At 37.7% G+C, this 26,477-nt stretch overlaps 1 protein-coding gene across 2 annotated transcripts in view; it reads right to left on the minus strand.

Moving 5' to 3' along the window:
- The window catches only part of QSER1 (glutamine and serine rich 1), a 46,246-nt gene extending 25,418 nt beyond the window's left edge, over window positions 1–20,828 (minus strand). For both annotated transcript variants that reach the window (XM_047776049.1, XM_047776048.1), the window contains exons 1-2: window positions 20,720–20,828; window positions 6,425–10,117 (exon numbers count right to left, since the gene is read on the minus strand). In XM_047776049.1, the coding sequence (XP_047632005.1) occupies window positions 6,425–10,115 (3,691 nt within the window). In that variant the 5' untranslated portion in view covers window positions 10,116–10,117; window positions 20,720–20,828. The remainder of the gene's footprint in view (window positions 1–6,424; window positions 10,118–20,719) is intronic.
- Window positions 20,829–26,477: the final 5,649 nt, after the last annotated feature.

A 26,477-nucleotide genomic window follows, 5' to 3' on the forward strand; every position in this document is an offset into this window, starting at 1 on the left:
CAGATACATTCTTAGAAAGTTCTACCAAATCCCAAAAGTAAGTAGTAAACCTTTTCAAATTTACAAATATAAAAATTTTCCTAATTCAATTTATCACATGAACATATTCCCGACTACAAAAGTGAACAAGATTAAGACCAAAACAAAAAACAAAAAACCTCACTAATTTCATTTGAAATGAAATCTAGGTATAAAAATTCCAAATAAAATACTGTCAACTTAAATCTTGCAATGGATTAAAACAATTCATCATGACCAAGTGGGGTTCATGGTGGAAAATTTTAGACATTCAACATTAGGAAATCAACTAATAGACGAATGTGGGAAAAAACAAGCATACATATCAGAATCAGCTCAAAAGAACATCTGACAAAATTCAATGCTCATTATTTTTAAAAAATTCTTAAGAATGTCAAAACAGAAGGATATTTTTTCTAAAAAACTTTCGAAATGAACGTAAGAAAATAAAAATAACGAATAATAAAAATAAAATTTGTAGAATATAGCTAAAGCAGGGGTTAGAGAGGTTTGTAACATTAAATGCTTAGATGAGAGGTCTCAAATCTACAATTTAGACTTTTACCATATGAAACTACATAAAACAGAGCAAAATAAACCAAGATCAGAGTTCCTGTCATGGCTCAGCAGAAACGAATCTGACTAGTATCCATGAGGATGCAGGTTCAATCCCTGGCTTTGCTTACTGGGTTAAGGATCCAGCATTGCTATCAGCTGTGGTGTAGGGTGCAGAGGTGGCTTGGATCTAGCATTGCTGTGGTTGTGGCTGGCAGCTACAGCTCTGATTTGACCCCTAGCCTGGGAACCTCCATATTCTGTGGGTTCGGCCCTAAAAAGACAAGCAAACGGTCAAACAAATCCAAGATCAAGGAAAAAAGAAATTAATATGCATAGAGGAAATCAGAGTTCCCACTGTAGCCCAGCAGGTTAAGAACCCAACATAGTCTTTGGGAGGATGCAGGTTCAATCCCTGGCTTTGATCAGTGAGTGGGTCAAGGATTCGACATTGCCATAGCTGAGGTGTAGGTTGCAGATGTGGTTTGTATCTGGTGTTGCTGTGGCTATGAAACAGGCCTGCAGCTGCAGCTCTGATTCAACCCCCAGCCTGGGAACTTCCTCACGCTGCAGGTGCAGCTGTAAAAAACAAACAAATACAAAAAAGAATAGTGGAAATCAATGAAATTGTCAACAAAGGAGAAAAATCACTGAAACTAAAAGGTAGTTTTTTGAAGAGATCAATAAAATTAATAAACTTCTATCCAAGACCAATGACTGACCAAGACAAAAAGAGAGAAGACAAATTACCAACATCAAGACTGTAAGAGTGGGAATCACTATAGTACCTACAGAAGTTAAAAATACAATGAATGAGGGAACACTACACCTCTATGCACATAAATTTGACAAATTAATGTAATGAACCAATTCCTTCAAGGATACAAACTACCAAAACACAGTGAAGAAGGAAAAGAAAAGTTGAATAGTTCTATATCAAAAAATTTAAATTACAGTTAAAAATTGTCTGGATGTTCCCTTGTGGCACAGCAGGTTAAGGATCTGGCATTGCCACAGCCGTGGCATAGGTAGCAACTGCATGTGGGTTTGATCCCTGGCCCAGGAAACTCCTCATACCACAGGCATAGCCAAACAAACAAAGAGACAAACAAAAAAACTGTCTGACAAAGAAAACTCCAGGTCCAGATGACTTCTCTAGCATATTCGACCACACATTGTGAAAGAGACAATAACACTGTGTAAGAGATAATACTACCTACTCTCTTGCATAAAACAAAACAGAAGGGAATACTTCCCAACTTATTTATGAGGTCAGACATAACCAGATACCAGAACTGGATAAAGGCATTACAAAAAGGAAACTATAGACCAATATCCATTGTGAACATGAATGCAAAAAAATCAGAAAATGGAATTCATCGATGTATAAAAAAAGATAATATATCTCTACCAGTGGAGTTTATCCCAAGAATGCAAGGCCACAGATATATTTAAAAATTAATCATGTAATTCATCATACTAACAGACTACAAAAGAAAACTACATGATCATTTAAACAGATGAAGAAAAAGCATTTGACAAAATTCAAACTTCACTCATTAAGAAACTGTCGGCAAACTATAAAATGTAAGGAACTTCTTTAATATAATAAGAAGCATCTACAAAAACCTACAGTTAACATCATACTTTATGGTGAAAGATTGATTTCTTTCTCCCAAAGATCAAGAATATGTTTAGGATGCCCATACTCAGTATTCTTATTGAACACTGTATAGGAAGTCCCAGCCTGTGTATTAAGACAGCAATGAAAAAGGCATTCAACTGGAAAAAAAGAAATAAAACTGTCTTTATTTGCAGGTGACATTTTCTATGTAGAAAATCCTATGGAATCAAAAACCAAACACAAAACAAAACAAAACCTTAGGAGTTCCCGCCATGGCTCAGTGGAAACGAATCTGACTGCATCCATGAGGACGCGGTTCGAGCCCTGGCCTCGCTCAGTGGGTTAAGGATCTAACATTGCCATGAGCTGTGGTGTAGGTCACAGACTCAGCTTGGATCCCATTTTGCTATGGCTGTGGTGTAGGCCAGCAGCTGTAGCTCGGATTTGACCCCTAGCCTGGGAACCTCCATATGCTGTGGGTGTGGCTCTAAAAAGCAACAACAAAAATCAAAAACCAAAAAACTTAGAATAAGTTATACATATGCACAACATGTACATATGATTTAAGATCAACACATAAAAATTAAATGCATAATCTACCAATGAATAACCATAATTTGAAAATTTTTGAAAGTAACATTTACAGTAAATAGTGCCACGAAAAACTAAGGAAAAAAACCTAACAAAGCATTAAAGGATCCATGTAGCAAAAATTACAAACGACGAGTGAGAAAAATCAAATGTGTTAATGAATTAAGGCTCAGTATATTGTTAACAGCTTGGTTTTCCTCAAATTGCTACAGATTCAAGGAAATCAAAATCCCAGCAGTATTTTCTTGTAGCTACCAATAAGTGATTTGAAAATTTAAATGGAAAAGGAAAAGAACTAGAATAGGCTAAAGAATCTTGATTAAGAACAAATTTGGAAGACTCAAATTTCCAAATTTCAAATTTTCAGATTTCAAGACTTACTATAAAGCTACAGCAATCAAGACAGTGTGGTACTGGCGAACGCATAAACACACAGATCAATGTGACAGAACTACGAGTCCAAAAATAGATTCATACAAATATGGTCTATAGATTTTCAACAAAGGTACAAAAGTAGTCAATGGAGCAAGGACTGTCTTTTCAACAAGTGTGCTGGAAAAGTTGGACTTCTATGTGCAAAAAAATTAACTTCAACCCACACCTCATCTTACGTACACACATACACAATCAAATGGAATCCTAGACCTAAATGTAAAATGGAAAACTTTATTTTTTGTTTGTTTTTTTTTTTGTCTTTTGTTGTTGTTGTTGTTGCTATTTCTTGGGCCGCTCCCGCGGCATATGGAGGTTCCCAGGCTAGGGGTTGAATCGGAGCTGTAGCCACCGGCCTACGCCAGAGCCACAGCAACGCTGGGATCCGAGCCGCGTCTGCAACCTACACCACAGCTCACGGCAATGCCGGATCGTTAACCCACTGAGCAAGGGCAGGGACCGAACCCGCAACCTCATGGTTCCTAGTCGGATTCGTTAACCACTACGCCACGACAGGAACTCCCTGGAAAACTTTAAAATTCCTGAAACAGGAGAAAATTTTTGTGACCATGGGCTAGGCAAAGATTTCTTAGGATACAAAAGCACACCTCATAAAAGGAAAAATGGATAAATTAGGCTTTGATGGAGTTTAAAATTATTGCCCTTCAGAGATATTTAAGAACTGTGGAGGAGTTCCCATCGTGGTTCAGCAGAAACAAATCTGACTAGTAACCATGAGGACACAGGTTCAATCTCTGGCCTTGCTCAGTGGGTTAAGGATCCAGTGCTGCTGTGAGCTGTGGTGTAGGTCACACACACAGCTTGGCTCTGGCGTTGCTGTGGCTGTGAAGTAGGCCAGCGGCTACAGCTCTGATTTGACCCCTAGCCTGGGACCCTCCATATCCTGTGGGTATGGCCCTAAAAAGACAAAAAAAAAAAATCAGAAAAACCCAAAAACCAAAAAACCTAAAAATGGGAATTTAGAGGATGTGAATACTACTTCTCGGCCAGAAGTAAATTCCACAAAGTGACTTTGAAGATGGACTTCAAAGGCATTTAAGTGCCTTCGGGGCTAAAAATTGTGGAAGGCCTAGGTAGAGAAAAACCTATACAAAGGAGCACAATTGTGGAAGGGGCTCACAGGCCCAAGGAACAATGAGAAATTGAGGTGGGAGTTCCAGTAGTGGCGCAGTGGTTAACGAATCCGACTAGGAACCATGAGGTTGCGGGTTCGGTCCCTGGCCTTGCTCAGTGGGTTATCGATCCGGCGTTGCTGTGAGCTGTGGTGTAGGTTGCAGACACGGCTCGGATCCCGAGTTGCTGTGGCTCTGGCGTAGGCCCGGTGGCTACAGTTCTGATTCGACCCCTAGCCTGGGAACCTCCATGTGCTGCGGGAGCGGCCCAAAGAAATAGCAAAAAGACAAAAAAAAAAAGAAATTGAGGTGTCATAGAAGAGGGGAAGTTGAAAGAATGGAGCAAGAAAATGAAATGTGGGAAGGAAAACTTGTACACATTATTTAAATTTTTTCCCATGAAGCACCAAAAAGTATTTAAAAGCTGAGCAATAACAATTGGTTTTCTTTTTTTATAAAGATACATGTGATGACTAGCGGAGGATGGACTGGTGCCTGAGACTTGGGGGAAGGATTCTAATGAGAAATCTGTTGCAATAGGCCAGGCAAGATGGCATGAGTTCTCACAGATGAGGAGGCAATAGAAACGGTGGAGAACTTCAACGACCTATTCATAAAGATTGGGTTGATGGTGATGCTTTGAACTAAAAATGAGATAGTAACAGCTGTCTGGAAGAAACTAGTTTTAGATTCACGTTTTAGAATAGATTATAAAAGGTTTGTTCTAGGTATGCAAGAGGGAATATAACAGTAATTGCAAAGCACTCTGAATTGAGGGAGAAGAGTGTAAAACTTTCCTAGGATTAGCCACATCCATAATATCTCTGACTCTTAAGATGCTTTTCCATTATGCTAGTATCTCTATGGAACAAAATGAGAGTTCTTTAGAAACGTTTTAGCAGACATTTATGCTAATAGATTATATGCGATACCAGCTGTTTCATATCACTTTAGTAGTAAAAAAGCTAGTCTCAAGTCCACAGAGAAGCAGAAAAGTGTATCACAAAATAAGGTTTAACTCATAGAGCACCACTCTATTCATACAAAAGAGCTAGGCTCCTACAAGTTCTAGAACCAGACCAACCTGAATTTGGATTTCAGTTGTCACTAGCTCATTTACTGTTATATCATCTGTATATTAGAGATAACAATGCACATTTCACAACACCGTTACTAGTTCCTGGCATTTTTATAAATATTTTCTTCTTAGAATATTCTTTAAAATGGTAACTTTTTTTTTTCTTTTTAGGGCGGCACCTGAAGCATATGGAAATTCCCAGGCTAGGGGTAGAATCAGAGCTACAGCTGAGGCCTATGCTGCAGCCACAGAAACACCAGATCCAAGCCACATCTGCAACCTACACTGCAGCTTGTGGCAACAACGGATCCTTAACCCACCAAATGAGGCCAGGGATTGAACCTGCATCCTCATGGATATTAGGCCGAGTTCTTAACCTGCTGAGGCACAATGGGAGCTCCTAAAGTAGAAACTTTTATACTACTTGTCAATTACTTACACAAAGCAGTGCTTCTCAAAACAGTTCCTCTAAATGTTCCCTTAACTACAGAGTAAAATCAAACACACATCCAAAGATTTAGGCATATATTTTGGAGCCAGCACAAAAATTTTACAGTTTTAACTTACTTATATTAACTTGCATACACACACAAAATAGCCTGTATTTAAGAGTAAAAATGTTTAGGTAAAATTGCTGTAGTAAGAAAATATGCCAGGTTATACAATAACAGGGCCCTCAAAACAATACTTCATATCTATAAACCATCTTAAGATATCCCAGATTAGAAAAATCTGGATAGCATACTATGCAAATTATGTTTCATGTGGCAAAAAGCCACCCCCTCCCCAACAGAACTACTCAACCTCAAATCCAGAACTTTCCTACAGGCAAGGAGCCTTTAAAAAAATGTCTCTTAAGAGAGCTACCTATGTACTTTGTCATGAAAATCTGCAGACCTGCTTCAAGCTAAGAAAGCTTAAAACTTGGTCTGGAGCCAGAAAAAAAAAAAAAGCGGAAAGCTCTAACTATGAATCTAAGTTTTAAAATTTTACCTGCTTTCTTCTTTCTATCAGAAGTAGCACCCAAAGTAGTTAAGGTAGTAGAGGCGCTTTTATAAACATCTTGACTGCATACTCCAGGATCCTCTTCATCAGAAGAAAGTGAAGATAAATGTTCTGGGTTTTTAAGTTCATTATCAACTTTTTCTGATGGACTGTGACCCCCGGTTTCAGATACTAAAGGTGCGGGTGTTGCAGATGCAGTCTTTGGAAGTGGTGGGGGACAAAACGTACGAACAATCTGGGTTCCTGGTCGTCTAGTCCTGTTAGGCATTCGTACAGCAAGAGTGGAAAATTGCTGCTTGGGCCCAGATTTCAGAAAATCTAAGAAAGAGGCAATAAATCCGGTTTTGACTTCTGGCTGCTTTTCCTCTACTTCTTTGATCTTCTGTCTCATTTTTTCTTGATGCTGATAACCATCATGGCAGCTTTCCGAGGAAGGGGGAGTATACGGCAAATATGTATCTGTTCCCCTTGGATTCTGGCGTTTGCCTTGGGCAGGTCTTTTCAGTGGTTTCTGATTGCTGTTGTCTTCCTCTTTAGCTTGCCCTTTTCCTTTAGTTTTTTTCCTCTGAAGGTTAAAATGTATTAAGTCTTGGTTTTCCTCTTCAACCTTGACACTGACTGGCTCCCCAGGTTGGGCCATGGCCAACAGTGCAAGTGTACTCCTAGTTGGGGTCACTGACACACCACTGTCTTCACCCCCTAAAGTAAATTCACTCTCTGAAGTAGCACTCTCTCCACTTATACTTCTACTACTAGAAACAAACTCTTGATTTCTGTTATTTAAAGTACTATCAACAGGAACTTCACTGTCTTCTTCAGACTCATGACTGGTAGCAGACTGCTTCTTGAAAGGGCCAGAACTTTGCTCCTGGGCTTCATGACCTGGTCCAATTACTGGCGAAGTTAGTTTAGAAGGTTTACTTTGACCAGGTGTTTCAATGTGCTGTTGATCAAGAGTCATTTTTGACTGAAGAGTAGGTACTGGTGAAAGGTTTACAGTAACTTGATTTCCATTTAGGGAAATATCATTTATATTCGGTGGCTTTCCTACTGTAGCTGCTATGGAGTTAAAATCTGAAGTCACATGCCCAACATCTAATGACTGCTGAAAATGAGATTTAGAATCACCATCTTCAACAGCAGGAATGGTTTCATTTGAAGTTGACTTGGTAAAATCAGAAGGTGTAACTCCACAAGCTGCTGCTGTAGCTGCTAAGATATCATCTACATTTGATAAAATATTTCTTTCATCACTGAGAAGCATTGCCTCTGGGAAACATATTGATCCAAGAGACACAAAATGATTCTTTGAATCATGTTGATTTGTTTCACTAAAATGGCCCTTTGTTGCCAGATGTTGTTGTAATGGTTTTGTAGACTCAGAGAGGTCCATTTTCATAATTTCAGAATTTTGAGGATGGATTTGCTGCTGAGAAGGATCCCCATTGCTCTGAATAACATGACCATCCATTTGAAGGAAAGGATGTACTATTTGTTGAGGACTTTGAACACGCTGTACTTGTAAAGTTGCCTTTACTTGTCCTAAACCTGCCTGCAGTATTGACTGCTGAAGAATTTGTAAATCACAGGCAGAGTCTAAAAGGACCTGTGTATTAGGAAGAGATGCTTGATGGCCATGCCCTAAGGCATGATTTGGAATTTGAATCTGAGATGATGTATTAATTATTTGATCATGCTGCTCCTGGGCCTTGGCTTCATGCACCTTCTGGATAAGAGAATGCTGCTGGTTTAGGTCTTTAGTATTCAACCTTATTTGTGGAGTTTGCATTAAATTAGTTGTCTTCTTAATATCAAGGGTTGCTGCATTACTGACTTGGCCGATTTGTTGGTTAACTTGTGTCACTGAACCAACTAGGCTTTCTTCTTTTTTTGATCCTTGTAGAGCAATCCCAACAACCTGGTCTTCAAGATGGGAGTTACTTCTGATTATGCTCTGAGAATATCTGTCATCTGCCTTTGACACCTTATAAGCTGACTCTTGCACATTAATTTCCCCATCAGAGAGCCTTTGGGTTGATGACTCAAGAGAGACTTGTGGTTGTAATACCTGTAACTCTTGCATTGGAAAATCTCCCTCTTGCTTTGAAGATGCATACACATTTGAGTCCAGTTTTCTTTCAGCATAAGATTTTGGATCAGGGGAAGGTATGTTATTTTGTAATGTCTGACAATGAATAGAGGTTGCAAAAGGTGATGACTGGACAGCAGGCAAAAACTTTTGGGACTGGGGAGATGATGACCCTTGAGTCTGAGTATTTTGGGAAGAATGCAAAGAAATATAATTCTGAGTTGGGCTAGAATCTGGCATATTTTGAGCCTGAGAGGCAGAAGAATATGAAAGAGAAGGTGCTGTTAATGTTAGGGACTGCCCCGAAGCATAGCTTTCTGAAGGACTCACAACTGATAAAACTTGCGACTGAGATGAGTAACTAACCTGTGACTGGCTAACTGGTGATAAACCCTGAGAGTGACCAGATGAATAACTCTGAGCCTGGCTAACTGAAGACAGATCTCTTGTTTGAGCAGGGTAATTCTCATTTGTAACTGAAGATAATACCTCTTGCTGATTAGAATAACTAAGTGTCGGATTTTCAGAAGTTATAGTCTGAGATGACCCAGAAAAAGTCAATGTTTTATACAAGGGTGGCAACTTCTCAACTTTGCTGGACCTATAAACCTGTGAATGAACAATAGATGGCACGGTATGTGGCTGCGCTAAACCATAATTTTGCGACTGACTAACTGATAAAAGGCTCGGTAGCTGCGCTGTAGAATAAATTTGTGCTTGGCCTGATATTACAGAGCTCTGGTTATGTAAAGGCTTGGAATAGCTTAGTGTTTGCACAGGAGGAATTATACTTTGAGGTTTGGGGGTCTTGGTTGATGTTAGTGGTTGTTTCGTAGAACAGCTTTTTACTTTTGTAGTAGAAGGAGGATACCCTGATGATGGAATCGCCGAAGAATAGGACTGAGCAAGTTCCACTGAGACCTGGGAGGCCTTCTGTTGCAATCCTCCATTGCTCACCTGAGTAGAATCTTCAACTGGGCTACAGGATAAAGATGACTGCCTGCTGGTTTCCTGAAAATTGACCACACTTGCATTTGATAGATAACTGTGTAAGGAATGCTGTGAACCAGTCAGTTGTGCCTGAATAGACTGGGTACCTGAAGGCCGCTGATGGTGTTTAATAACACTACATTCTCGAAGAAGAGCTCTTTCAATGGAAGCAGTAGAATTAGTAAAGAGAGTTGAACCGTAGGCTTGAGGAGTTTGCTGGGCTCCCCCAAGTGCTGAAGGCAACAAACTAAACTGAGGTTGTAAAAGATGGGGTGCGGACTCTTGAGCTGAGCGGTACGTTGAAGACTGAGGTGGTATGCAGTTACTTATCGCAGAACTGCCCAGGCGCTCAAATGCCAAAGCGGTTGGAACAGTTCCCTGGGAAGTCTTGATTTGCAGCAAAGGGTCATGAGGATTTAAAATTCCATTTGATGTAGTGTTAAAAGTTGAATCCTGAAGCACCAAAGGTGAGGTGGTAGCAAAGTTTCTATTGCTGAAGGTGGTGGGATGCTGATAAGCAGAGAGGGCAGAGGGGGGAAGTGTTCCAGTGGTTGGCAAAGGTCCAGTAACGAACAGCTCAGTTGCTGCTGAGGAATGCATACCTATGAAAAGAAAATACCTTTATGAAGTTATAGCATTAATACTTTTATTTGTTTTCATAATATAAACTTCTAAAACCTATATATAACCTTCAACCCATCAAAATCTCTTTATTTTATTTTTATTTTTGTCTTTTTGCCCCTTCTAGGGCCGCTCCTGTGGCATATGGAGGTTCCCAGGCTAGGGGTCTAATCGGAGCTACAGCTGCCGGCCTACACCAGAGCCACAGCAACACGGGATCCGAGCCGCATCTGCAACCCACACCACAGCTCATGGCAACTCTGGATCCTTAACCCACTGAGCAAGGCCAGGGATCGAACCCGCAACCTCATGGTTCCTAGTCAGATTCATTAACCCCTGAGCCACGATGGGAACTCCCAAAATCTCTTTATAACTGAAAAGCCTGATAAGTTAGTTCTGCATATAAAGTTTGAAAATTACTTTTCACAACAGCTCGCTTTCATGAGGCAAAAACAAAATTATAAGGCAATTTATATCTATGATTTTTATATAAACAGAAACCTATATATATATAGATAGATAGATATCTTTGTATATATATATAGTCAGATAAGGTCATTTGAAAATTAAGAAACCAAAAAGAGTAATAAAAAGAAAAAACAAGCCAAAAATTAAAAGAAAATTAAGAAACTGGTAAAAATGTACATACTCTCCAGTGATTAATTTACCCTGAAATCCCAATGCAAAATACCAATGGACATACTAAAATGTTCATGACATTAAAACTGAAACTGAATTGCCTACATTTAACATGATGAATAAATCTAAATACAACAGTGAGGTTAACACAGCAAAGTTTTTATCTTCTTTTTCAGCCACTCCTGTGGCATATGGAAGTTGCCTGGGGCCAGGGACTGAATTCAAGCTGGAGCTGTGACCGACACCACAGCTGCAGCAATGCCGGATCCTTAACCCATTGTGATGGGCTGGGGATCAAACCAATGCCTCCACCGAGACAAGTCGGATCATTAACCCACTGGATCACAGTGGGAACTCTGCAGACTTTCTTATATATATGCATTTAAAGAATTCCTTGTGGAGTTCCCTGGTGGCTTAGCAAGTTAAGGATCCAGCATTGTTCCTGCCATGGCTTGGGTTGCAGCTGTGGCGTATGTTTGATCCCTGACTCCAGAACTTCCGCATGCTGAAGGTGTGGTCAAAAAAAATTTCTTGCATTTTAAGTTTTGACTTCTGTGAACTACTTCCAAGAACAACAGACACAAACTTTATCACAAAAAGCTGATCAGAAACTGGAGTTCCTGTTGTGGTCCAGTGGGTTAAGGACCCAGTGCTGTATCTTTGAGGATGCAGGTCTGATACCTGGCCTCATTAAGTGGGTTAAGGAGCCAGCACTGCTGCAAGCTATGGTGTAGGTTGAGGATGTGGCTTGGATCTGGTGTTGATGTGGCTGTGGCGGAAGCCTCAGCTGCCACTCTGACTGAACCCCTGGCCCAAGAACTTCCATATGCTGCAGGGGTGGCCACGGAAGAAAAAAAAAAAAAGAAAGAAAGAAATGAATAAAGTACTGCCAAGAGATTCTTAAAATTTCAGGACAGCATTCTAGCCACATATAGCAAAAGTAAAAACATGTATACCCTTGTGTTCCAAAAGTTCCACTTTTAGAAACTGTCCTATAGAAATAAGTGGGCAGAGTTCCCACTGTGGTGCAGCAGAAACGAATCTGACTAGAAACCATGAGGTTTCAGGTTCGATCACTGGCCTTGCTCAGTGGGTTAAGGATCTGGCATTGCCATGCGCTGTGGTGTAGGTTGAAGATGCAGCTCAGATCTGGCATTGCTGTGGCTGTGGTGTAGGCCGGCAGCTACAGCTCTGATTAGTCCTCTAGCCTGGGAACCTCCATATGCCCTAAAAGCAAAAAAACTAAAAAAAATAAATAAGTGGACACAAAGATATAAGATATTCATTATAATTATTGTAAACAATAGGTAGAAACAACCTAAATGTCCATCAAGAGATTGATCAAATAATTATGGCATATCCTAATAATACTGCCACTATAAACACTGGTTAGGTGGATACACACAAAAAAGTTTTCCTACACAAAGATATCAAAGAATAGTAAATACCAAACTGTTACCTTGTCTCTAAAAGAGTGGGACTGGGGAGTTCCCGTCGTGGCTCAGCAGAAATGAATCTGACTAGCATCCACGAGGACGCAGTTTATATCCCTGGCCTCATTCAGTGGGTTAAGGATCTGGCATTGCCGTCAGCTGTGGTATAGGTCGCAGACGTGGCTTGGATCTGGCATTGCTATGGCTGTGGCGTAGGCCAGTGGCTACAGCTGATTCAACCCCTAGCCTGGAAACCTCCATATGCCGCGGATGCAGTCCTAAAACGACAAAAATAAATAAATAAATACATAATTTTTTTTAAAAAGTGGGACTGTAGTTAGGAATTATTATTTTCCATGTTATAAACCTTTTTATTGTTTACATTTTTTTTTTTTAGTGAGTTTCCATTTAAAACATTCTTTTACATTTTGGAAAAAATGTGGAGGGGGGGTGGAGAAGGTTCTCTGGCCCTTCTGAAAAACACTCTTCTTTTCATTAAATGTCAAATTAGGAGTTCCCATCAATGGCTCAGCGGAAACGAATCTGACTAGCATCCATGAGGACGCTGGTTCGATCCCTGGCCTTGCTCAGCAGGTTAAGGGTCCAGTGTTGTTGTGAGCTGTGGTGTAGGTCACAGACATGGCTCAGATCTGACGCTGCTGTGGTATAGGCCAGTGACTACAGCTCTGATTCGACTCCTAGCCTGGGAACCTCCATATGCCGTGGGTATACCCCTAAAAAGACAAAAAAAAAAAGCCAAATTAAATGTCAAAAAAAATTACTACTAAAGGACAGAAAATAGCTAGTTACTCTCTTTTAATCACATTTATCACATGCTTTTTTTTTCTAACGCAGCACTCAAGGCCCTTAAGCAAGCACAAAAGTATTCAAGAATTAAAGTCAGAGTAATTTGGGGGAGGCGTGGTCAGAACTCTGGCTTATTTTCTCACTCTTCCAGTTTACACGGCAAGATAGATGCAGTATGAAAATCTTGCAGATGGAAGACAGGTAAGTCTGTGATTTGAAATGCTGCAACTTTAATTAAAAAGAAGTAACTTTGTGTCATGCATTGATTCCACGCTCAGAACACTGCCTGGTATGTAAATATTTGCTGACTGAATAGCATGAATCTAGTCATTAGAACATTTACTTGCTTGCTTTCTGCCTTCGGTATTTCACACAATTTTAAAGCAGAAGGATCCTCAGGGATCATTCCAACTCCCTTCATACCCTGTAAAGACTGAGTTTTGAGGGAATCAAAGATTCTCGCATGGTTAGTCACAGAGCTGCCAAGAAAGAGGGCATAGATGCCACTGAACTTTCTCCTTTTGGCTCTCAAACATCACGGAACATCAGAATCACCTGGAAAGCTTATTAAAGCACAGATATTTAGGCCTCTGACCCAAGGTTTCTGATTCTGTATGTCTGGACTATGACCAGAGATATGAAATCCTAGCAAGTCCCCAGGTGACCTTTTAGATGGTCTGAGGGATGGTACTTGAATCAAGGCTCTACACCAACTGGAGGAGCAGAGGTGGTGAGGGGTTCACCATTCTGTGCAGAGATTCCAGCCACCTGCAAGTGCTCCTTGCTGTCACTTTTGTAGAGGTCAGCAACAAATACCTTCACTAGTTTACAAACATATATTGGGTACTTCTAGATGTTGGGAACCATGGCAGGCTCTAGAAATAAAAAAAAAAAACATAATTCCAGTCCTCAAGAACCTCACAATTTCTTAGGGGACGGAGATACCTTATCCAATAACTAGAACACAACAGTGAGTATTTCTAAATAGCGGTAGAACAAAATGTTATGGGAACCAAGGGCGTGGGGCACAATCTTTGCACAGGATGGGTGCATAAACAGGTCCTACAGTTATATCTAAGAATATTAAAAATACCAACCACACACACACAAAAACTGCCACTCTACAGCAGGCAGATGCATGCTTCACTGTCTCTAACAGTGATACCAAAGGATAGGTTATGGCAAAGCAGGATTCTCCTTAATATATTTAATAAACTGCTTCCTCTGCAAGGGAGGTGCCCTGGAATTGTAACAATTTCTTTCATCTGCTCTAATATCTGCCTCATTGTGCCGGAGTTCTCCCTTTTTTTAAATTCTCTATCACTCATCTAACTCAAAGAAGGACATATCCTGACCCAAGCAAATTAACACTTATGCCACTTCCCTTCAATAGTGAGAAGACTCCAAAGATAATTTCTTTTCTTTTTTTTAAAGAATTGTGATGTCTGAATTGCTATAGGAATAAGAATCAGAGGATAACATAGCAAAATCTTGTGACAACGGGTAGCTTGTTATTGTTTAATTATCCATCAAGTAAGAAATATGTTCTCAGATCAGACTGTGACAAATGATTTGGATTTTCATTAATTATAGCTGATTTACAATGCTGTGTTTCTGGTATACAGCAAAGTGATTGTTATGCATATATACATTCTTTTTCATATTCTTTTTCATTATGGTTTATTATAGGATTTGAATATATTTCTCTGTGCTATATAGTAAATTTTGTTTTTATCTATTTAATTTTATTGTCTTTTGTCTTTTTAGGGCCGCACCCGTGGCATATGGAGGTTCCCAAGCTAGGGGTTGAATCAGAGCCATAGCTGCCGGCCTACGCCACAGCCACAGCAACGCCAGATTTGAGCCACGTCTGCGACCTACACCACAGCTGATGGCAATGCCGGATCCTTACCCACAGAGCAAGGCCTGGGATCGAACTCATGTCCTCATGGATGCCAGTTGGGTTCGTTAACCACTGAGCCACGATGGGAACTCCTATTTATCTATTTAATATATAGTGGTTTGTATCTACCAATCTCAAACTCATAATTTCTCCCTACCCACCCCCTTTTGCTGTTGGTAACCATAAGTTTGTTTTCCACGTCTCTAAATCTGTTTCTATTTCATAAAAAAGTTTATTTGTGCCATATTTTATATTTCATATATAAGTATTATACGGTATTTGTCTGACTTAGTTCAATTAGTATGAGAATCTCTAGTTGCATCCATATTGCTGCAAATGGCATCGTTTTTATGATTGAGTAGCATTCCATTGTGTATATATATATCACATCTTTTTTAATTCATTCATCTGTCAATGGACATTTAGGTTGTTTCCTTGTCTTGGTTATATAGTAAACAATGCCGTTATGAATATAAGAGTACATGTATTTTTTCAAATTATTGCCTTCTTGGGATATATGCCTAGGAGTGGGATTTTTGGAACATATGACAATCCTATTTTTAGGTTTGTTTTTTTTTTTTTGAGGAATATCCGGGTTTTCCATAGTGGCTCCATCAATTTATATTCCCACCAACAGTGTAGGAGGGTTGGTTCTCTTTAATTCAAACTCCCTCTGGAATTTGCTATTTGTAAATTTTTTAATGATGCCATTCTGACTGGTATCAGGTTGTACCTTATTGTGGCTTTGATTGCATTTCCCAAATAATTAGTGATGTTTAGCACCTTTTTTTAATGTGCCTATTGGCCATCTCAATGTCTTCTCTGGAGAAATGTCTATTTACGTCTTTTGCCCATTTTTAGATTGGGTTGTTTGTTTTTAACTGTATGAGCTGTTTGTAGATTTTGGAAATTAAAGCCTTCTTGGTTATATTATTTACGAACATTTTCTCCCAGTCTATAGGTTGTTCTTTTTGTTGTGTTTATGGTTTCCTTCGTTGTGATTTTAAAGCTTCTATGTTTGATTAGGTCCCATTTGTTTAATTTTGCTTTTACATCTATTGCCCAGGTAAAATGACCTAAGAAAACATAAATACAACTTATGTCAGAGAATGCTTCCCTGTTCTCTTCTAGGAGTTTTATGGTGTCATATCTTATATTTAAGTTTTTTAGCCATTTTGAGTTTATTTTTGTGTTTGGGGTGAGGGTGTGTTCTAACTTCCCTGATATATAGGTAGCTCTCCAAATTTCCCAGTACCATTTGCTGAAGAGACTATTTTTTCTCCATTGCATATTCTTGTCTCCTTTGTTGAAGATTAACTGAATGTACACCTGGGCTCTAACCCTCTGGATCTGGGTTCTCTATTCTATTCCATTGATCACACGTCTGTTTTTGTGCCAAATACCATGCTATTTTGATTACTGTAGCTTTGTAGTATTGTCTGAAGTCTGGGAGGGTTATACCACCAGTTTTATTCTTTTTCCTCAGAACTGCTTTGGCAATTCTGGGTCTTTTATAGTTCCATATAAATTTTTGGATTGTGTGTTCTATTTCTGTGAGAAATATCCTGGGTAACCTGACAGGGATCACATTAAATCTTCAGACTTCATTAAATCTTTGTGTAGTATGGCCATTTTAACAATATTAATTCTTTAATTCTTTCAATTCAAGAGCATAGATTATCTCTAAATAATCTTCAGTTTCCTGTATCAATGTTTTACAGTTGTCTGTGTATAAGTCTTCAGCTTCCTGGTCAGGTTTATTCCTAAGTTTTTCGTTGTTGTTGTTGTTTTTTGATGTGATTTTAAAAGGGATTTTTTTAAACTTTCCTTTTTTGATATTTCATTGTTAGTGTAAAGAAATGCAACAGATTTCTGTAGGTTACTCTTGTATCCTGCTACCTTGCTGAATTTGTTTATTAGTTCTAACAGTTTTTATGTGCAGTCTTTAGGGTTTTCTACATATAGTATCATGTCATCTGTGTATAGGGACAATTTTACCTCTTCTCTTAGAATTTGGGTAACTTTTATTTCTTTTTTCCAGTCTGCTGTCACTAGGACTTCCAATACTATGTGGAATAGAAGTGGTGAGAGTGGGCACCCTTGTTTTGTTCCAGATTTTGGTGGGAAGGCTTTCAGCTTTTCACTGTTGAGTATTATGTTGGCTGTCAGTTTGTCATAAACAGCTTCTATTTTGTCGAGAGACATTCCCTCTATAGACACCTTGTTAAGAGTTTTATATCATGAATGAATGTCAAATTTTATCAAATGCTTTTTCTGCATCTATTGAGATGATTATGTGGTTTCTATCTTTTTCTGATGTGGTAGTTACTCTTGAAAGAATAATTAACACTTAGAATAATGTAATATAATAATAGAAACTGGAATAGAAAGTCTAACTAGGAGTTCCTGTTGTGGCTCAGCAGAAATGAATCTGGTTAGGAACCATGAGGTTGTGGGTTCAATCCCTGGCCTTGCTCAGTGGGTTAAGGATCTGGAGTTGCCATGAGCTGTGCTGTAGGTCGCAGATGTGGCTCAGATCTGACGTTGCTGTGGCTGTGGTATAGGCCAGCAGCTGCAGTTCCAATTTGATCCCTAGCCTGGGAACTTCCATATGCTGCAGGTGTGGCCATAAAAATACATACACACACACACACATATATATATATATATACACACATACACACACACACACACATATATATATATACTTTAAAATGAAAACTGAAAAAAACCTAACCTTTGTCATCCTGAAAAAAATAAAAATCCATGCAGATAATTTATTTTTTTGGGGGGGTAACAGTTGAAAAATGAAATAAGAAAAATAAAATTTAAAAGTACTTAATCTAATAATATCAACTTACAGTGGCTTTTATTAAATAGTGACAATCTGTTCAGTTAAGGACAAATTTACGTAATTCTAATGATTTTTTTTGGTGGAGTGATTATTTTTTAAATAGAACATTAAAAACGGTACATTTGAATTTTATAGATGTTCTTGAGCAAAACCTTTTAGCTATCCCTATCAAAAGAAGATTATGGAAAAACATATACAAATATATAATCAAAGAAGGCAGCAGGCCAGATAAAACCAAGTTCAAGTGCAGCCTGAGCAAGTCCTGTGTTTCTAAAACCCTCCAGGTCTGTTTGTGCCACTTTTCATGGCAGAGATCAGGAAAACCAATCAAAGACCAAGCTAGGTGAGGCAAGTGTTCCACCTCAGGTCTTTTACATGTTTCTAATATGGAACAGAAGGGCCTCAGCCATTTTAGTTGAGCCTATATGAGGGTGAGGAGGTGAACACGGTTTCATGCTTGGCCCTGCCAGCTTCTGAGTCTTGCCACTGGCAACAGAGCTGGCAAATTCATTCAGGACCAAATTGGAGTGAGTGTGTGTGTGTGTGTGTGTGTGTGTGTGTATTTTGAACTTCGAGTGGAAAATTAGTGTTACAGTACAATTTTTGGTTTTATAAAATTCTAGCATTCCCAATGCTACCTATTTCTTCCTAAAATGTTATCATTTATATAAACTATGATCAAAGGCTGGTGGTACCTATATGAGGGCCTTGAGGTTTGAATAGCTAGGCTTCTAAGAGGTATAAATAACTGAATTCAAAGATTTTTTTTATTAATTTATTTTCTATCAGAATCTGAACTTCAGTAAATACTAAAGCACAAGTATTACAAAATACATGTCTAAAACCTGACATTTATGAAATCTATGAAGGAGTAAGTACTATTTGATACTTTACTATTTGATATGCTTCCGAATTTTAATATAGTCATTAAGAAACACAAAATGTACTTTAATTGACTTTGAAATTTTTTGTAGAAAAATAACTTGTGCGGAGAGATGGGGGAGGTAAGTAATATCAGAAATAAATACGATATGGGAAATGGACACTAGTTATGTAGAAGGATTAATGAAAAAAAAGATTTTATTTTCCGTGGTGTTTGACCAGAAATCTAGGGAATGGCAAATGATAATGTATTTCTGGATGACCAAGAAGAAAAATTTTCAAAGAATTTATTTTATTTTAGAGGCTTTAAGCTAATTCTTGAAAAGGAGACAGATATAAAAAGACGGTATCATAGGTTTAACACAGAAAAGACCATGGTGGAAATGCTGCCCAGCTATTCACAGCCATCTCCTGGCTCATTTTATCTTCCCCCCTACTACTCCTTCGAGAGCTTTTTACTCCACCCTTTCTCTGCTTAGAAGTGCTTTCCTCCTTTGGCTACAGGGCAAACTCTACTTATTTCTCATGACTAAGTTCATATACCTCTTTTGCCATGAAACCGTCCCTGACACCCTGAAAAATTTTACTTTTTACTGTACTAATTGCATTGTCAAGCTATTTGCTTATGTGCCTTTTCTTCCAGAATGTTCAAAACAGAGACTTAGTCACCAAGATTGATTTTTACTATACCACCTCCCAAGCCTGAAGTCACTAATATAAATGAAATTTAATCTTTCACCAAAAGACCACCCAAAAAGGTAAATACGTGAAGATGTGTTAACCAACCAGATGGTGGGGATTCATCAGTGTAAATGTGTATCAAATCAATGTATACTCTAAATGTCTTACAATTTTATATGTCACTTATACCTCAATAAAGCTGAAATGAAAAAGAAATTTAATCTTTCCTCCTCTTAAGTAAACAAGTAACCAAATCATCAGATAAAAACTTTACATCTAGAATTTTAACAATTACCTACCTTCTTCAACTTATTAGTTTCAGCAGAGTACTAAAACCAAATTCTGCTAGTAACAATTTCTTGAATTTTGTCCACCTTAAAATAGTGAAAAAATTCCAGGTTTTAAAGTTCACTGGAAAATCAATAATTAACACCACTCTCAGCCACACTACCATAATGACAAGACTAAAAAGTGAATTTTTATCAATATTTTTATAGGACTTAGAAATTCTGAAAACAAAGAATCACCTGTCTGCCAGGATGGGGCCCTGAATTGTGGTAAAAGAGTAGTTCCTGAAGAAGCAGCCTGAGCAGCTCGGGATTCAACAGCAGAGAGAAAATTCGTCACTGAAGATTCTTTAGTGTTAGTGCTGGCATTGTTCACACTAGTATCAAATATTCCAGAAAGACCTACATTTGAAAATAAGATGTATCCCAAAGTAAAAATATATATTAATATAAAATGATATTCCTGCTATTTTAAAAAGGAATCGCTGAAATCTGAGGCCAAAGCTTCTACAACCCTATCCTGTTTTATTTTGAATGGCAAACAAATATTAATTTGCCAAGCATAGTTATAATTTAAAATCTGGAGTTCCCGTCGTGGCGCAGTGGTTAACGAATCCGACTAGGAACCATGAGGTTGCGGGTTCGGTCCCTGCCCTTGCTCAGTGGGTTATCGATCCGGCGTTGCTGTGAGCTGTGGTGTAGGTTGCAGACGCGGCTCGGATCCCGCGTTGCTGTGGCTCTGGCGTAGGCCGGTGGCTACAGCTCCGATTCAACCCCTAGCCTGGGAACCTCCATATGCCGCGGGAGCGGCCCAAGAAATAGCAACAACAACAACAACAACAATAACAACAACAAAAAGACAAAAAAAAAAAATCTACAAAGATGCATGAAAAAAAGATCACCCTACTAATTAAGGAATATAGATATTCCTTATCAGTGAAAGACGAAAAAGCTTTTAATCTCATTTTCATCTTAACATTTCCCATGGCACTCTTACATCCTGGACACTTTCATAACCCAACACTTGAAAAGTGATTTTTCTTCTTATTCACTAAATGTACCCAGATTCACTGTATATTTCACAAGAGAATTTTTACCGGTTGGCTGAGGTGTAGTAGCATATCCAGGAAGCTGATGAGAGGCTGCAAAATTCTGTCTCTGAAGGAGATCTGTTTCAGAGTGTGAGGGATGTCCTTCTTCATAGCTTAAACTACAGGATAATAAAAATAAATAACAAAAAACACAAAGCTCAAATCACATGATCAAAAATTTCTAGGACAGCAATTATCAAAAGTAGCCTAAGTCTTTGACTAAATTCTTGATCAAGAGATAAAATACAGTCCCAACAGTACTGTCAAAATGGGGGGAAAATACTGAAGATATACTAGAAAGAATTATTTTCTTAATTCAACTCTACCTCCAACAAAGTCCTTTTTGGAAGAGGTAACATGGTACAGTGGAAAGAAAAATATTCTAGAAAACAGGAGAGCTGAATTCATTGTCCAAGCTCTACTACTGGTTTACCATGTGATTTCAGTAAGTAACTTAATTACGTTGGACTAATTTCCTCACCCGTATGAATAAAGGATCTAGACAAGATAATCTCTCAAATTCCTTTAATTCTAATATTCTTTGGAATATCATATAAATTCAAATAAATTTATAATTAGCACTATTTCCCAATAACTCTCTCAGAAAATTTCAATCTTGTACATTTTGAGAGTAATTCAGAAAAAGATATTTTTCTCCCTTTGATTTTTATTTTGAATTTTTTAAACCCACAGGAAAGTTAAAATAGTACTGTAAATAACCCATATACCTGTTACTTAAAGATTCAACAGCTGCTAACATTGTTATATTTGTTATATCTTTACACACAGATACATACACACTGTTAAACCACTTGAAAATAACTTGTAGACATCATGAGACAAATAATTGAGCTTTATTTCCTAGAAATAAGACATTCAGCCATATAACTAAGTATCAGTATTGGACTTGAAATTTAACATTCAGTCTATAATGTAATACGTAGCATGTAATATGGAGGTCATAGTCCATTTCCCCCCAATTGTTGCCAAAATGTCTGATATTTTAAAGCTCTCTGTAAAATGCAACCAAAATTCAAAAATTATTATTTGGTTATGGCTCCTTACATTTAGAACAGTGCCTCCACTTTTGCCTTAATTTCATGATACAGACTTTATTTTGAGGACTCCAAGTCAGCTGAATATAGGCTATCCCAAATTCTGAATTTGTCTGATTGCTACTTCATGAGAAGCACAGAAGCGATGTTGTGTAATTCTTATTGTATCTCATGAGGACACACATAATGTCAATTTGTCTCATTACTGGTGATGCTAAACTTGAAATGGTTAAGGTACTGTCAGATCTCTCAGCGCAGTTATTTCTTTTCTTTGGAATTAGTATGCAATTGTGAGGTGTTATTTTTAAGACAGCGTCAATATCTTGTCCCAACAGCTAATGGTTTCAGACACCACCCATTCGTTTCAATAACTGCACTAGAGATTAGAAACAGTAATTTCTAATTACACCATTTTTCAATATTTAAAAGTTAGCATTCATCCATAAAATTAAAATGAGCTTTTTTCTTCCCCTTTTCTTGCTCTCAAGTACATAAATATATACTTATATAAAAATATATAGGAATATATTTTTAAGTATGTATACATTATACTTAAAAATGTATCATTGTAGACTTTTATTTTCCTTTTGAGGGGTATACCTGTGGCATATGAAAGCTCCCGGGGTAGGGGATGAATTAGACCTGTAGCTGCTGGCCTATGCCATAGCCAAGGTAAAACCAGATCCAAGCTACATCTGCGACCTATGCTGCAGCTTGTGGCAACACCAGATCCTTAACCCATAGAGCAGGGCCAGGAACCTACATCCTCATGGATACTAGTCGGTTCTTAACCCACTGAGCCACAACAGGAACTCCTCATTGTTCTTTTTTAAAACTGAAGTTGATTTACAATGTTGTGTTAACTTCTGCTATATAGCAAATGATTCAGTTAAATTTTTATTACATATAAAATATGCATTCTTTTGAATATTTTTTCTCCATTATGGTTTATCTCAAGATACTGATTATAGTTCCTCGTGCGAGTAGAACCTCATGTTGTCAGAGGTTTAATTTTCATCTCCCTAATAACAATAAGGAGCATCTTATATGCTTACAGACTATTTGTTTAGCTTCTCTTGTGAAGTTTGTTCAATTTTTTTGCCCTTAAAAAAAAAAATGAGTTGTGGGCTAACTCTTTCTGGGTTTAGAGAAGTTTTTCAAATATATTCTGAATCAACATTTTTTTGTCAGATATGTATTGTGAATGTTTTCTTCCAGGCTGAAGTTTTCACCAATTACCTTTACAGTAAGGAGCACTTAACATGTACCCACTTAACAAAGTGTACAATACAGTATTGTTAAATATGTGCACCGCGTGGTGCAGCAGATCCGTTCATGCACGATGAAGAACTTATTCACTGTGCATACCTACAACTTCATTATCGGCAAAACAACTCTTGATTTCCCCTTTCCCCAGCCACTGGTAACCACCACTGTACTCTCTGCTTCTGAGTTTGAATAACAAGGTTTTAAGTTTTTGTTTTTTGCTTTGTTGGGCCACACCCACGGCAAATGGAAGTTCCCAAGGTAGGGGTCCAACTGGAGCTACAGCTGCTAGCCTACACGACAGCCACAGCCACAGCAACACGTGATCCAAGCAGAGTCTGCAACCGACATCACAGCTCAAGGCAATGCTGGATCCTTAACCCACTTAACGAGGCCAGGGATCGAATCTGCAACCTCATGGTTCCTAGTCAGATTTGTTTCTGCTGTGCCACGAAGGGAACTCCCACAAGGTTTTAATTTTTGATTTAGCCAAGTTAACAGTGTTTTTTCCTTACAGCCAGTGCTTTTAGAGTCCTGTCACTAGTTCACCTATGTTTTCTTCCATAAATTTTAAAGTTTTAGCTTTTATGTTTAGGTCTAGGAATCATTTTGAGAGACTCTTCATGTGCGGTGTGAGGTAAGATTCCTATTTATCTTTAAAAATTAAGATACAATCTGTAAACAATATAAGTCACTCTTTCTAGTACTGTACAGATCAGTGAGTTAGGACAAATGTGTAAACACTACAAATGCCAAGTGAGAACAGTTCCCTCCCTACAGAAGATTCCCTGTGCCCCTCTATAGTGAACACTTCCACCCACCTCTATCCCCAAACTGGGCTGTTCCTACAGTTTCGTCTTCTCCAAAATGTCAAATAAGTACAATCATTTAATATAGTCTTTTATAGAAATAACTTTTATTGGAGTATAGTTGGCTTACAATGTTGTATCAGTTTCATGTGCAAAGTAAAGTGAATCAGTTATACATATACATATATCCATTCTTTTCTCCCACTAAGGTTATCACAGAATATTGACATTTCCTTGTGCTATATAGTAGGTCCTTTTTAGTTATCTATTTTATATATAGTAGTGTGTATGTGTTAATCCCACCCGCCTAACTTACCCCTCCCTTTCAATATGTAGCCTTTTGTATTTAGCTTCTTTCATTTACCTTAAGGCCTTTGAGATTCATCACTGTTATTTTTATCAGTAAATTCATTACTTTTTATTGTGGAGCAACATGCCATTATATGGATGTACCAAAGGTTGGTGGTTGTTTTAAAGCCGCTCATCAGTTGAAGGAATTTTGGGTTCTTTCCTGTTTTGGCAATTATGAATAAAGCTGCTATAAATGTGCATAGGTTTTTGTCTGAACATAAGTTTTCACTTCACTTGAGCAAATACATAGAAAGGGGATGGCTGAGTTATATGGTAATATGTTTATTACCATATACAACTTTTAAAGAGATGGGTTGTTTTCTAAAGTAGCTACAAATTTTTGCATTCTCACCAATGCTGTATGTCTGTCTAGTTACTCTGCATCCTCACTGGCACTAAGTATTATCAGTTTGTACATTGTTTCTTTTCCTCTTAAAAAATTTTAGTCATTCAACTGGTGTACAATGGTACCTTATTGTGGTTTTAATTTGCATTTTCTTAATAACATTGTTGAGCATCATTTGCTTATCTACCATGCAGAGATTTCTGTTAAAGTATTCACTCAAATCTTTTGCCCATTTTTTAAAAAATGATTTTTATTTTTTCCATCACAGCTGGTCTACAGTATTCTGTCAATTTTCTACTGTACAGCAAGGTGACCCAGTCACATATACATACACACATTCTTTTTCTCACATTATCATGCTCCATCATAAATGGCTAGATATAGTTCCCAGTGCTATTAATTTTTACTGGGTTATTTTCTTATTAACAAGTTTTAGGAGTTGCCCATATGTTTTTAAACCAACTCCTTGTTCAGATACATGTTTTGCAAACATTTTCTCCCAACCTTTGGCTTTCAATCTACTAACAATGTATTTAGTAGAGCAGAACAATTTTCTATTTTATGAATTGTGCTTCTGATGTTGTAGCTATCTTTGCCTAATCCAATATCTCAAAGATTTCTTATGTTTTCTTCTAGCAGTTTTATAGTATTAAATTTTCTATTTCAGTCTATGATTCATTTGGAGTTCATTTTTTGTACAGAGTGTGAGGTAAAGCCTGGCATTTTTCTTTATTTGAATATGCAATTATCCTAGTACAATACATCAATAAGATTATTCTTCACCAATTGAATCTATTTTTTGTTTGTTTGTATTTGTTGTTGCTGTTTTTGTGTTTTATTTGGCCATGCCCAGGGCATATGGAAGTTCCCAGGCTAGGGATTGAAGCTGCACCACAGCAGCAACCTTAGCTGCTGCAGTGACAATGCTGGATCCTTAACCCAATGCATCACAAGGGAGTACCTGTGGTTCTATTCTTAACTACTGTGTTACATTGATCAATGCCTGTTTTTAGGTCAATAACACCTTCTGATAAATGATTCGTTTTGTATAAATCTCAATTTGTGTTTTTCAAAATTGTTTTGACTATGCCAGGTATACTCATATATATTTTAGAGTCAGTTTGTCAATTTCTACAAAAACACTGCATTGACTCTATACATCAATTAGAGAAAACCACCATCTTAAAAATAGTGAGTATTTTTTTAAATATTGAGTCTTCTAATCCATGAGCATATGTATTTTATTTTGGTCTTTAATTTCTCTCAGCAATCTTCTGCAGTGTTTACTATATAATTCTTACAAGTATAAATCTCTAAGTATCTCATTTGTTATTTTGTTCTAAATGTTTTTTTAAATAACAGCTTTATTGGTATATAAATCACATACTGTAAAGGTTACCCTTTTAAAATGTAAAAATCAGAGCTCTTTCAGAATACTCAGGGTGTACAATCTTCACCATAAGCTAGTTGTTGAATATTTCACTGCCTCAAATATAAACCTGTACCCATTATTAGTGTTACTCCCCCATATCTTCCTCCACCCACACCCTGGCAATTACTAATCTTTCTGTCTCTACTGATTTGCTCACTCACAATATTTTGTATAAATGGAATTACATTATATGGTTTTTTTTTTTTGGTGATTGGCTTCTGAATCACATGTTTTCAAGGCTCATTCATGTTACGACATGGATCTATCAGTACTTCATTCCATTTTATGGCTGAGTAATATTCCACTGCATAGATACAACATATTTTATTTGAACAATGTTTCCACTTTTGGCTATTATGAACTACATACTGTGATAAATAAGTTTTTGTGTGGATATATATTTTTAATTCTCTTGGGTGTACACCTAGGAGTGGAACTTCTGAGTCTTATAACTCCATTTTAACATTTTGAGGAATGGCCAACCCAAATGGCTAAAATATTTTAC

This window comes from Phacochoerus africanus, chromosome 4, assembly GCF_016906955.1.
Source record: "Phacochoerus africanus isolate WHEZ1 chromosome 4, ROS_Pafr_v1, whole genome shotgun sequence".
NCBI classification, from domain to species: Eukaryota; Metazoa; Chordata; class Mammalia; order Artiodactyla; family Suidae; genus Phacochoerus; species Phacochoerus africanus.